The sequence below is a fragment of the Salvelinus fontinalis genome, chromosome 26, assembly GCF_029448725.1.
Source record: "Salvelinus fontinalis isolate EN_2023a chromosome 26, ASM2944872v1, whole genome shotgun sequence".
In the NCBI taxonomy this organism is placed as follows: Eukaryota; Metazoa; Chordata; class Actinopteri; order Salmoniformes; family Salmonidae; genus Salvelinus; species Salvelinus fontinalis.
In genome coordinates this window covers 11,784,826-11,798,384 of record NC_074690.1, presented here as the reverse complement: position 1 = coordinate 11,798,384, position 13,559 = coordinate 11,784,826, and the positions used below count along the sequence as shown (strand labels likewise).

General features: G+C 45.8%; 1 protein-coding gene across 4 annotated transcripts in view; it reads right to left on the bottom strand.

Annotated features, from left to right (window-relative positions):
• The window catches only part of LOC129823648 (ephrin type-B receptor 1-B), a 482,949-nt gene that overhangs the window by 206,312 nt on the left and 263,078 nt on the right, over window positions 1–13,559 (bottom strand). For all 4 annotated transcript variants that reach the window (XM_055882517.1, XM_055882519.1, XM_055882516.1 and 1 more), the window contains exon 3: window positions 9,968–10,649. In XM_055882517.1, the coding sequence (XP_055738492.1) occupies window positions 9,968–10,649 (682 nt within the window). The remainder of the gene's footprint in view (window positions 1–9,967; window positions 10,650–13,559) is intronic.

Below are 13,559 nucleotides of genomic sequence, written 5' to 3'. Positions count from 1 at the left end.
AAGACTCCAGCCACCATAGACTGTTCTCTCTGCTACCGCATGGCAAGCAGTACTGTGCCAAGTTTAGGTCCAAGAGGGTTCTAAACAGCTTTTACCCCCAAGCCATAAGACTCCTGAATATCTAATCAAATGGCTACCAAGACTATTGTTATTGTACTGCTACTCTTTAGTTATTTGTTACTTTTCTTTCCTTTAAAAAAAAAAAAGTATTTTTCTTAAAACTGCAATGTTGGTTATGGGCTTGTAAGAAAGAATTTCACTGTAAGGTCTACACCTGTTGTATTCGGTGCATGTGACAAGTACAATTTGATTTGATCCCCCAACCCTCACTGCCTTTCCATCCCTGCCCATTCCAGCCCCAAGTCCCCTGGGATGCCCAGCCTCAGCAAAGCGTTCTCCTGGCATCCGCCAAACCCAGATTTGTCCGTTGGACTGCCAGATGGTGAAGCGTGATTCATCACTCCAGAGAACAAGTTTCCACTGCTCCAAAGTCCAATGCCGGCGAGCTTTACACCACTCCAGCCGACGCTGGGCATTGCGCATGGTGACCTTAGGCTTGTGTGCTGCTGCTTGGCTATGGAAACCCATTTCATGAAGCTCCCGACAAACAGTTATTGTGCTGACGTTACTTCCAGAGGCAGTTTGGAACTTGGTAGTGAGTGTTGCAACCGAGGACACATTTTTACGCGCTGCACACTTTAGCACTCTGTGGCCCCGTTCTGTGTGGCCTACCACTTCGCAGCTGAGTCGTTGTTGCTCCTAGATGTTTTCACTTCATTTGACAGACTGACTTGTTGGAAAGGTGGCATCCTGTTACGGTGCCACGTTGAAAGTCACTGAGCTCTTCAGTAAGGCCAATCTACTGCCAACGTTTGTATATGGAGATTGCATGGCTGTGTGCTCGATTTTATACACCTGTCAAATCAAATCAAACTTTATTTGACACATGCGCCCAATACAAAGTGTAGACCTTACCATGAAATGCTTACTTACAAGCCCTTAACCAAGTGCAGTTCCAGAAGAGTTAAGAAAATATTTACCAAATAAACTAAAGTCAAATAAAAAAATGTATATATATAAAAATAGGCTGAAATAGCCTATTCCACTAATTTGAAGGGGTGTCCACATCCGTTGTATATATAGTGTACCAGAACATAAAACATCAGCTTTACTCTAGTGGGTCGAGGTGCTATTCTGAACAATGTCTTTACTCGATGTAAGGAGGCCATCAAATATTTAGCAGATTGCTAACACAACCGAAAGGCTAGGCGAAGGGAGGCAATGGTGTGTGTGTGTGTGTGTGTGAGTTGTGGTGTGTGTGTGCGTGCGTGTGTATCAGAGAAAAAGCCCAGAGCCCCAAATGGGAGCTGTCAGAGTTATGGTGGGGTAATGAGAGAGACATGCTGGACCCATCGTTATACCTCTTCATAGGCCCTCGGCTCACACAGAGCATTAAGGCGGGTTACATACAGGCTTATTCCATATAGGCTGGTTACATCAGGGTACATACAACAGGCTGATTACATACAGGCTGGTTACTGCAGGGTACATACAGCAGGCTGGTTACATAGAGGCTGGTTGCATACAGGTGGGTTACATACAGCAGGCTGGTTACATCAGGGTACATACAACAGGCTGGTTACATACAGGCTGGTTACATCAGGGTACATACAGCAGGCTGGTTACATAGAGGCTGGTTACATACAGGCTGGTTACTGCAGGGTACATACAGCAGGCTGGTTACATACAGGCTGGTTACTGCAGGGTACATACAGCAGGCTGGTTACATACAGGCTGGTTACTGCAGGGTACATACAACAGGCTGGTTACATACAGGCTGGTTACTGCAGGGTACATACAGCAGGCTGGTTACATACAGGCTGGTTACTGCAGGGTACATACAGCAGGCTGGTTACATACATGCTGGTTACATCCAGGCTGGTTACAGCAGGGTACATACAGCAGGCTGGTTACATACAGGCTGGTTACAGCAGGCTGGTTACATAGAGGCTGGTTGCATACAGGTGGGTTACATACAGGCTGGTTACATCCAGGCTGGCTATGGCAGGGTATATGCAGCAGGATGGCTAAATACAGGCTGGTTACAACAGGCTACATACAGCGGCTGGTTATATACAGGCTGGTTACAGCAGGCTACATACAGCAAGCTAGCTACATACAGGCTGGTTACAGCAGACTACATACAGCAGGCTGGCTACATACAGGCTGGTTACAGCAGGCTACATACAGCAAGCTAGCTACATACAGGCTGGTTACAACAGGCTACATACAGCAGGCTGGTTACATACAGGCTGGTTACAGCAGGCTACATACAGCAAGCTAGCTACATACAGGCTGGTTACAGCAGACTACATACAGCAGGCTGGTTACATACAGGCTGGTTACAGCAGGCTACATACAGCAAGCTAGCTACATACAGGCTGGTTACAACAGGCTACATACAGCAGGCTGGTTACATACAGGCTGGTTACAGCAGGCTACATACAGCAAGCTAGCTACATACAGGCTGGTTACAGCAGACTACATACAGCAGGCTGGCTACATACAGGCTGGTTACAGCAGGCTACATACAGCAAGCTAGCTACATACAGGCTGGTTACAGCAGGGTACATACAGCAGGCTGGTCACATCCAGGCTGGCTACAGCAGGGTACGTGCACCAGGCTGGTGACATACAGGCTGGTTACAGCAGGCTACATACAGCAGGCTGGCTACATACAGGCTGGTTACAGCAGGCTACATACAGCAGGCTGGCTACATACAGGCTGGTTACAGCAGACTACATACAGCAGGCTGGCTACATACAGGCTGGTTACAGCAGGCTACATACAGCAAGCTAGCTACATACAGGCTGGTTACAGCAGGCTACATACAGCAGGCTGGTTACATCCAGGCTGGCTACAGCAGGGTACGTGCACCAGGCTGGCGACATACAGGCTGGTTACAGCAGGCTACATACAGCAGGCTGGCGACATACAGGCTGGTTACAGCAGGCTACATACAGCAGGCTGGTTACATACAGGCTGGTTACAGCAGGCTACATACAGCAGGCTGGTTACATACAGGCTGGTTACAGCAGGCTACATACAGCAGGCTGGTTACATACAGGCTGGTTACAGCAGGCTACATACAGCAGGCTGGCGACATACAGGCTGGTTACAGCAGGCTACATACAGCAGGCTGGCGACATACAGACTGGTTACAGCAGGCTACATACAGTAGGCTGGTTACATACAGGCTGGTTACAGCAGGCTACATACAGCAGGCTGGTGACATACAGGCTGGTTACAGCAGGCTACATACAGCAGGCTGGTTACATACAGGCTGGTTACAGCAGGCTACATACAGCAGGCTGGTTACATACAGGCTGGTTACAGCAGGCTACATACAGCAGGCTGGCAACATACAGGCTAGGTACAGCAGGCTACATACAGCAGGCTGGCGACATACAGGCTGGTTACAGCAGGCTACATACAGCAAGCTAGCTACATACAGGCTGGTTACAACAGGCTACATACAGCAGGCTGGTTACATACAGGCTGGTTACAGCAGGCTACATACAGCAAGCTAGCTACATACAGGCTGGTTACAGCAGACTACATACAGCAGGCTGGTTACATACAGGCTGGTTACAGCAGGCTACATACAGCAAGCTAGCTACATACAGGCTGGTTACAACAGGCTACATACAGCAGGCTGGTTACATACAGGCTGGTTACAGCAGGCTACATACAGCAAGCTAGCTACATACAGGCTGGTTACAGCAGACTACATACAGCAGGCTGGCTACATACAGGCTGGTTACAGCAGGCTACATACAGCAAGCTAGCTACATACAGGCTGGTTACAGCAGGGTACATACAGCAGGCTGGTCACATCCAGGCTGGCTACAGCAGGGTACGTGCACCAGGCTGGTGACATACAGGCTGGTTACAGCAGGCTACATACAGCAGGCTGGCTACATACAGGCTGGTTACAGCAGGCTACATACAGCAGGCTGGCTACATACAGGCTGGTTAAAGCAGACTACATACAGCAGGCTGGCTACATACAGGCTGGTTACAGCAGGCTACATACAGCAAGCTAGCTACATACAGGCTGGTTACAGCAGGCTACATACAGCAGGCTGGTTACATCCAGGCTGGCTACAGCAGGGTACGTGCACCAGGCTGGCGACATACAGGCTGGTTACAGCAGGCTACATACATTACATTACATTTAAGTCATTTAGCAGACGCTCTTATCCAGAGCGACTTACAAATTGGACATACAGCAGGCTGGCGACATACAGGCTGGTTACAGCAGGCTACATACAGCAGGCTGGTTACATACAGGCTGGTTACAGCAGGCTACATACAGCAGGCTGGTTACATACAGGCTGGTTACAGCAGGCTACATACAGCAGGCTGGTTACATACAGGCTGGTTACAGCAGGCTACATACAGCAGGCTGGCGACATACAGGCTGGTTACAGCAGGCTACATACAGCAGGCTGGCGACATACAGACTGGTTACAGCAGGCTACATACAGTAGGCTGGTTACATACAGGCTGGTTACAGCAGGCTACATACAGCAGGCTGGTGACATACAGGCTGGTTACAGCAGGCTACATACAGCAGGCTGGTTACATACAGGCTGGTTACAGCAGGCTACATACAGCAGGCTGGTTACATACAGGCTGGTTACAGCAGGCTACATACAGCAGGCTGGCAACATACAGGCTAGGTACAGCAGGCTACATACAGCAGGCTGGCGACATACAGGCTGGTTACAGCAGGCTACATACAGCAGGCTGGTTACATACAGGCTGATTACAGCAGGCTACATACAGCAGACTGGCGACATACAGGCTGGTTACAGCAGGCTACATACAGCAGGCTGGTTACATACAGGCTGATTACAGCAGGCTACATACAGCAGGCTGGCGACATACAGGCTGGTTACAGCAGACTACATACAGCAGGCTGGTTACATCCAAGCTGGTTACAGCAGGCTACATACAGCAGGCTGGTTACATACAGGCTGGTTACAGCAGGCTATATACAGCAGGCTGGCGACATAGAGGCTGGTTACAGCAGGCTACATACAGCAGGCTGGTTACATCCAGGCTGGTTACAGCAGGCTACATACAGCAGGCTGGTTACATCCAGGCTGGTTACAGCAGGCTACATACAGCAGGCTGGTTACAGCAGGCTGGCGACATACAAGCTGTTTACTGCAGGCTACATACAGCAGGCTGGTTACATCCAGAATGGTATGAGACCTATGTCTGCTCATCGTCACTAATTAAAACATAAAGACCAGATAGACTCCATGGAAAGAAGGCAGCCAGCACACATACATAGCAGTGTGTACCTACCTCATATTTGTTTTAGTTTTTCTGCTCTTTTGCACACTAGTATTTCTATTTGCACATCCTCATCTGCACATCGATCACTCCAGTGTAAATTGCTATATTGTAATTACTTCGCCACTATTGGCCTATTTATTGCCTTACCTCCTTACTTCATTTGCACACTCTGTATACAGATTTTTCTTTTGTGTTATTGGCTGTACGTTTGTTGATCCCATGTGTAACTCTGTGTTGTTGTTTTTGTCCCACTGCTTTGCTTTATCTTGTCCAGGTCACAGTTGTAAATGAGAACTTGTTCTCAACTGGTCTACCTGGTTAAATAAAGGTTAAATAAAAAAAATAAACATATGCAGACACACGCATGCTCACACACACGCGCACTATGTTATATATGTAAACACACACACACATTCCACTCCACTTTCCACAGCAAAACACACCTCTCACTATTGACTAGCTTCCATTTCTGATTGGCCATTCTGCATACACACTACCTCTCCCTCCCAGCCCTCTTCTCCCTCCCTGCCTTTACAGTGCTTCCCTCAATGAGGGGAATTATTTCAGCTTGCCCTCATTTTCTTCTTGTTCCGTTTTCCTCATCTCTAATGGGCAATTACATCAGGCTCCACGCGGAGGCCATCTTGTTTCACTGACCTCTAATTGATTGGCTGTCCAAACTGCTCGGCTTCTATAACCACTTTAAGGTTACATTTCCCTGTTTAAATAATGGATTACAAGGTCCATGAAAGAAGATTGTGTGGAAAATAAAAGGCAGGGATTGCTTCTCGTTTGAGTCGTTTCAAAGACGTACAAGCCTCTATTTTAAACTCAGAGACTGAGTTATTAGGGGAGATGGAGAGTGCTCAGAGCGCTTAGACTACTCCAGACTAACCTACAGTCACGGCATCTGTGTGTGTGTGCGTCTGTGTGTGTGTACCACTTCTGCTCGCACTATGTTCAAAGCATGGTTTTAGCAGCGCTATCTGTCTGCAGATGAATATCAGTATGGCCAACAGACAGCGTGTCTGCGTATCTCTCCCTCTCTGTGTGTGTGTGTGTGTGTGTGTGTGTGTGTCTGCGTATCTCTCCCTCTGTGTGTGTGTGTGTGTGTGTGTGTGTGTGTGTGTGTGTGTGTGTGTGTGTGTGTGTGTGTGTGTGTGTGTGTGTGTGTGTGTGTGTGTGTGTGTGTGTGTGTGTGTCTGCGTATCTCTCCCTCTGTGTGTGTGTGTGTGTGTGTGTGTGTGTGTGTGTGTGTGTGTGTGTGTGTGTGTGTGTGTGTGTGTGTGTGTGTGTGTGTGTGTGTGTGTGTGTGTGTGTGTGTGTGTGTGTGTGTGTGTGTGTGTGTGTGTGTGTGTGTGTGTGTGTGTAGAACCAGCTTCACACAGTGCCCCTGAACACTCTCCTACTATAATTAACACTCCTACTGTGTAGTATCCTTCCTCTTCTGTCCTGGGTCCTGTTTATCATGTTTTTCAACCCTCCCACAGTTTGTGCTTTTACATCACAAAGAGAGAGCAGAAAGAGAGGAGAAAGAAAGTGGGAGAGAGAGAGACAAGAGAGAGGTAGAGAGAGAGAGAAGAGAGAGAGAGAGAGAGAGAGAGTGATGCTGAGAGGCAGTTCGGCAGGAAGTCTCTTTTTGAGCCCACTTAGAAGGAGGAAGTCAGAGAGAATGTGGGAATTAGAGGTAGCCAACGTCTCCACTTCTGTTCAAAACCCTACCTACCAGGAGAAGTGTGTGTGTGTGTGTGTGTGTGTGTGTGTGTGTGTGTGTGTGTGTGTGTGTGTGTGTGTGTGTGTGTGTGTGTGTGTGTGTGTGTGTGTGTGTGTGTGTGTGTGTGTGTGTGTGTGTGTGTGTGTGTGTGTGTGTGTGTGTGTGCGTGCGTGTGTGCGTGTGAAGAAACACCCTACAAACAACCAGAGCAACATACCTCCACCAAAAACAACGCAGCACCTACGCTCTAATTACTCTCGGATTGGAGGTAAATACAGTAGAGATATAGCAGAGATACACAGTACAGTATATCTGTCCAAACCAATAGGATTTACTGTGTGGGTAGCTCAATACTAATACAAATGGCCTGTGTTGTTATTCTCAACCATTGCATCTCTGTCTGTTAAGTGAAACTGATAGAAGAGCTTTAAACATCTCTGTCTGTTAAGAGAAAATGATAGAGGAGATTTAAACATCTCTGTCTGTTAATAGAAACTGATAGAAGAGCTTTAGACATCTCTGTCTGTTAAGAGAAACTGATAGAGGAGCTTTAAACATCTCTGTCTGTTAAGAGAAACTGATAGAGGAGCTTTAAACATCTCTGTCTGTTAAGAGAAACTGATAGAGGAGCTTTAAACATCTCTGTCTGTTAAGAGAAACTGATAGAGGAGCTTTAGACATCTCTGTCTGTTAAGAGAAACTGATAGAGCTTTAGACATCTCTGTCTGTTAAGAGAAACTGATAGAAGAGCTTTAAACATCTCTGTCTGTTAAGAGAAACTGATAGAGGAGCTTTAGACATCTCTGTCTGTTAAGAGAAACTGATAGAGGAGCTTTAAACATCTCTGTCTATTAAGATAAACTGATAGAGCTTTAAACATCTCTGTCTGTTAAGAGAAACTGATAGAGGAGCTTTAAACATCTCTGTCTGTTAAGAGAAACTGATAGAGGAGCTTTAAACATCTCTGTCTGTTAAGAGAAACTGATAGAAGAGCTTTAAACATCTCTGTCTGTTAAGAGAAACTGATAGAAGAGCTTTAAACATCTGTTTCTGTATCTCCATCTTTAGATCAAGGCCAGATACCATGTATTTTAATATGGTAATAAAATAGGATATAGCAGAAACATAGACTGAGATGGAAGAGGAAAGAGATGCTGTATTAGGAATGGGGAGATGATGGAGAGATAGAGAAAGATGTGTGTTTGCAGTGTGTGTATTGAACACACTGCTTTCCACCCTACTCTTATGTTTAAACGCCATATTCATTCACTGTTGATCTGAACCCTGTTTTTGAATAGTTGTTTTGACAGGCTTCATCATGACTCAGCACTATGTTGTCAGACTAACTCTGTGGGTGGAAGAAGAGCTGTTCTTTTCAGTTTTCCGCTGTTCTATTCAGAGAGTGGAACTGTGTGACTCCACAGCCGTTCTCAGCACATTTCATAATCACAGCATCTGTATTGATAAGAGGGACATTGCCTGGGGTTGGATCTGATCTAAGGGCAGTTGAAATAGGAGAAAAATAGAAGTTGCCCTATCCTGAACCATAACCTTCATTATTAGTGGAATGCAGACATATCTGATCCAGTATCAGTTGTTAGGAGCAAGTTTTAATGACTCTATGCCCCTCAAAGTCATTGGTTTCCTTGGCCAAGTAGCAGGGGAAAGCAAAGTACAGTAGAACGGAAAACACACAAACACACACACACTGCTTTCATATCTATTTATTGATCGTATCAGATGTGCGTCAATCAATCGTATCTCCGCTCCACACAATCTCACTCACACCTCCAGAGGGACCAAATATAGCATCGTGCTGGGAAGGCTGAGCACACTATATTATCATGTGTGTGTGAGAGAGAGAGAGTCATCATAAGAAAAATGAGTTGCCCTACAGTAGCTCACTTCAAAATACAACTACTATATACTTGTTTTGGGCAACACAGACACATTTCTTCCTCTACCAAGCCTTGCTTTACAAACAGTAGCCTGTAAAATAAAACATGTGGTTTTACACCTTCATAGAATGATACTGTACATCACTCATCATCTCTAGGACAGCAGCCCTCACCGTCTCAGCAGATTAGGAAGGAATGATCATGCGCCTCTCTATCATGCTTCTCTGATCAAAGGAGAATTACAGTGCACCACGATCTGCAAAATGCATGAAACACAATCAATCCCGTATACCACACAAAGCGGTGTCAAAGAAGAGAACTATGAAATTGGCTATCTGCTGTTACAATAAAGATAATGCTCTGATGTCTTCTTATGTACCTACTGCATCTAAAATAGATCAATTCCCACGGAGCCTGTGTGATTTAATCTACTGCGAGTCTTCAGTCATGTTAAAGCGGTAAAATATGAAAGACAATGATTTATTTACAACTCCCAAGTCTGGGCCTGAGGTTCAACACAAATCTAATTCCCAAACCGGGAACAGCTGGCCGTTCAGAATAAATCCAGTGATATTGATTCCGCAGCAAACCAAATCTGGTTCTTTCAAGGTTCCCAGGACTTTTCATTGGGTTGTGGGAATGGGGATGGACATTACAAAAGAAAGACCTTAAAATAAAAACATTTATGAGTTTAGTGCCAGGCATATTTCTCTGGTCGTGGTTAGGGAGAAATCCTGGCCCTATTTCTCGTGTTCACAGTATTTCATTTATACATTTTATTTACAGGACGCTGTAATTCAGAACAATTTACAGAAGAAATTATGGTTAAGTGCCTTGCTCAAGGGCACAATGACAGATTTTTGCAAATAGTCAGCTCTGGGATTGAAACAAACAACCTTTCGGTTACTGGCCTAACGCTTGTAACCGTTAGGCTAACTGCCACCCATTTCAGTTCTTGGGAACATTCCTTTGTTGTTTCCTTACCTCGGCAGACATTCCCGTTATCTGTCTCGAACCCAGCTTTGCAGGTGCAGCTCCCGATAGGAACCATCCACTCCCCATCTCCATTGCAGTACAGCTTTATTGGCACGTCCACCTCCTCCGAATTCGGGATGCAGATCCCTCTAGCGATGACCAGGGAGGTGCTCTCCGCCCCCGTCATGGTCTCTGGGAAGATGGCGAAGTTCTGCACCACACTGGGGCACTTCTTATAAAACACTCTGACTGAGAGTAGCGACATACAGGCACCATAGTCCTGAAACGCCAGGTAGAACCCGTTCTTCGACAGCGGGCCAAAGCTCCGAACCTCTGTGTTGACCTTCATCAATCGTCCGCCGAAGTCCACCTGGGAGAAGCTCTCATCGGCCGCGATGGTGTCCACCTTTAGGTAAGGGGCTTCCATCCAGAAGGCCGTTCCTTTGGTGGCGATAACCGAGTCCGTCTCGTAGTAGTAGAGGTTGAAGGTCTCCTTGCAGGAGCCGGGGACGTTGGGGATGGAGCTGCAGTCACGCACGGTGAAGCGCATCTCCACGTAGATCCTCTGAGCTCCACGTCGGTCGATGAAGGTGGTGAGGAGCCAGTTGTTCTGGCTGGGCTCGAACACGTTGCACACCTGGTAGGTCCGGATGGTGTTGAGGTTCTCGTCGTAGCCGCTCACCTCCTCCCACTGTGAGACAGAGTAGAGACCAGAGACATGGGTATTTGGTTAGAAATATACAGTATCTTGAAATTGTCACAAACACAGTAACCAATAGTGTTTGACACTGCAATGCCAAGAGAGAATGATGCTCAGCTAGTATCAACTCAAATGTTTGTTAACACATTTCTTAAACAATATTTGATATTTAAATTCATTTTCCTGCCTTGCAAAAAGTATGAAAAAGTAGTATGAAGTTTATATTGAGCAAGTAAACTATCAGGGCATTTGAAGTAGCTGACTAGAAATTAACTTTGAATTTAGAAGACAAACTTGTGGCAAGGATATGCCAACTGACTTCCTGAAATGACAGTTCCCTGTCTACCAGTGGCTATCTCTAAAATAGCATTAGATAGAGAGATACAACGATAGCACACATACAGTTTAGGAATCTGGTTTCTAAAGATATATATACATATGTTTTTTTAACTATCCTTACCATCTGTGTTCACAAACTGGTGTCAGGGGCATGAACACATAATTTGGACTTAACTTCCTGAAATGACAGTTCCCCATCTACCAACACATACAGTACAGTATGAGTACAGGTAATACTTCTTAGTTACAGTAATGGTCAGTAACAGAATGGAGTGATTGAGTCATACTACACCGGCTCCGACGGATATGTCAGGGCTTGCAAACCACTACAGACTACATTGGGAAGCACAGCCACGTGCTGCCCAGTGATACGAGCCTACAAGCTAAATTATTTTCTATGCTCTCTTCGAGGCAAGCAACACTGAAACATGCATGAGAGCATCAGCTGTTCCAGGCGACTGTGTGATCACGCTCTCCGTAGCCGATGTGAGTAAGACCTTCAAACAGGTCAACATTCACAAGGCCGCAGGGCCAGACGGATTACCAGGACGTGTACGCCGAGCATGCGCTGACCAACTGGCAAGTGTTTTCACTGACATTTTCAACATGTCCCTGACTGAGTCTGTAATACCAACATATTTCAAGCAGACCACCATAGTCCCTGTGCCCAAAAACACTAAGGTAACATGCCTAAATTACTACCGACCCGTAGCACTCACTTCTGTAGCCATGAAGTGCTTTGAAAGGCTGGTCATGGCTCACAACAACACCAATTTCCCAGAAACCCTAGACCCACCTCAATTTGCATACCGCCCCAACAGATCCACAGATGATGCAATCTCTATTGCACGCCACACTGTCCTTTCAAACCTGGATAAAAGGAACACCTATGTGAGAATGGTGTTCATTGACTACAGCTCAGCGTTCAACACCATAGTGCCCTCAAAGCTCATCATTAAACTACGGACCCTGGGACTAAACACCTCCCTCTGCAACTGGATCCTGGACTTCCTGACGGGCCTTCCCCAGGTGGTAAGGGTATGTAACAACACATCTGCCACGCTGATCCTGTAGTGGAGCAGGTTGAGAGCTTCAAATTCCTTGGTGTCCACATCACCAACAAACTATCACACCAAGACAATCGTGAAGAGGACACGACAAAGCATATTCCCCCTCAGGAGACTGAAAAGATTTGGCATATGTCCTCAGATCCTCAAAAAGTTCTACAGTTGCACCATCGAGAACATCCTGACTGGTTGTCACTGCCTGGTATTGTCAAAGACTCCAGCCACCCTAGTCATAGACTGTTCTTTCTGTACCGGGGCGCCAAGTCTAGGTCCAAAAGGCTTCAGAACAGCTTCTACCCCCAAGCCATAAGACTCCTGAACAGCTAATGAAATGGCTACCCAGACTATTTGCATTTCCCCCCCTCCCCCACTTTTACGCTGCTGCACTCTCTGTTTAATATCTATACATAGTCACTTTAACTCTACCTACATGTACATATTACCTCAATTACCTCAACTAACCGGTGACACCGCATATTGACTCTGTACTGGTACCCCTATTGCTTTGCTACTGTTACTGCTGCTCTTTAACCTGTTGAGGATGGGGGCGCTGTTGAGACTATTTATGCTAATTGGGTAATTTTTGAAACGGCTTCCCACAAAATCCTTGATCGTACAATATGCATATTATTATTATTATTGGATAGAAAACAGTCTATAGTTTCTATAGGAGTTGAAATTTTGTCTCTAAGTGGAACAGAGCCCATTCTACAGCAATTTCCCTGACATGGAGTCAGATTTCAGAAATGTTGGCCACTGTTCTGAAGTCAGTTAAAAGGGCACTGTTATTGCTATGACTATACGGACACTTCTTACGTCTTCCCCTGGATGCCTTTACGTGATGACGATTCCAATGGGGTCGATTGCGCGTTCACAGGCACTACAAATGAAAAAACCCTGTAGCTAGCAAGTCTTTTCTTGGTGCGTAACGCGCGTGGAAGACACCGACCCGCTCCTGTTCCAAGCGTTAGTTTAGCCTGTTATATTTCTCCGGTCATCTTTTCACTCGTTATAGGAGTTAAAAACATCATAAGGTAGTTAATTTAAAGCGTTTTATAGCAATTTATATCCGTTTAGTGCGATTTTGGGACATTTATTTTTGAAACGATGTGAATAGCTGGGCACGCTTTTCAGTTCATCCCGAACGCAGTTGGCATTTCCACATGGCAAGAGGACAGCTTTCCACCAAAAGACGATTACTCCCAAGAAAGGATCCTTTGCCCAAGATACTGATGGAAGAACAGCTCATAGTAGGACATTTTTATTATGATAAATCGTGTTTCTGTCGAAACATTTTAGTGGCTTAGGACGCCATGTTTTTTGACGTAGCTTCGCTTGGCGCAAACTGTATTGAAAAGTAAGGATAAATTAAAAAATGTAATTCCGCAATTGTATTAACCTGTCTAGGATCAGCGTGCCGCTAGCGGCACACCCCCCCCCCCCCCCCACTGAAAAACCAGTGCCGCGAAATTCAAAAAAAAAATTTTTTTTAAAT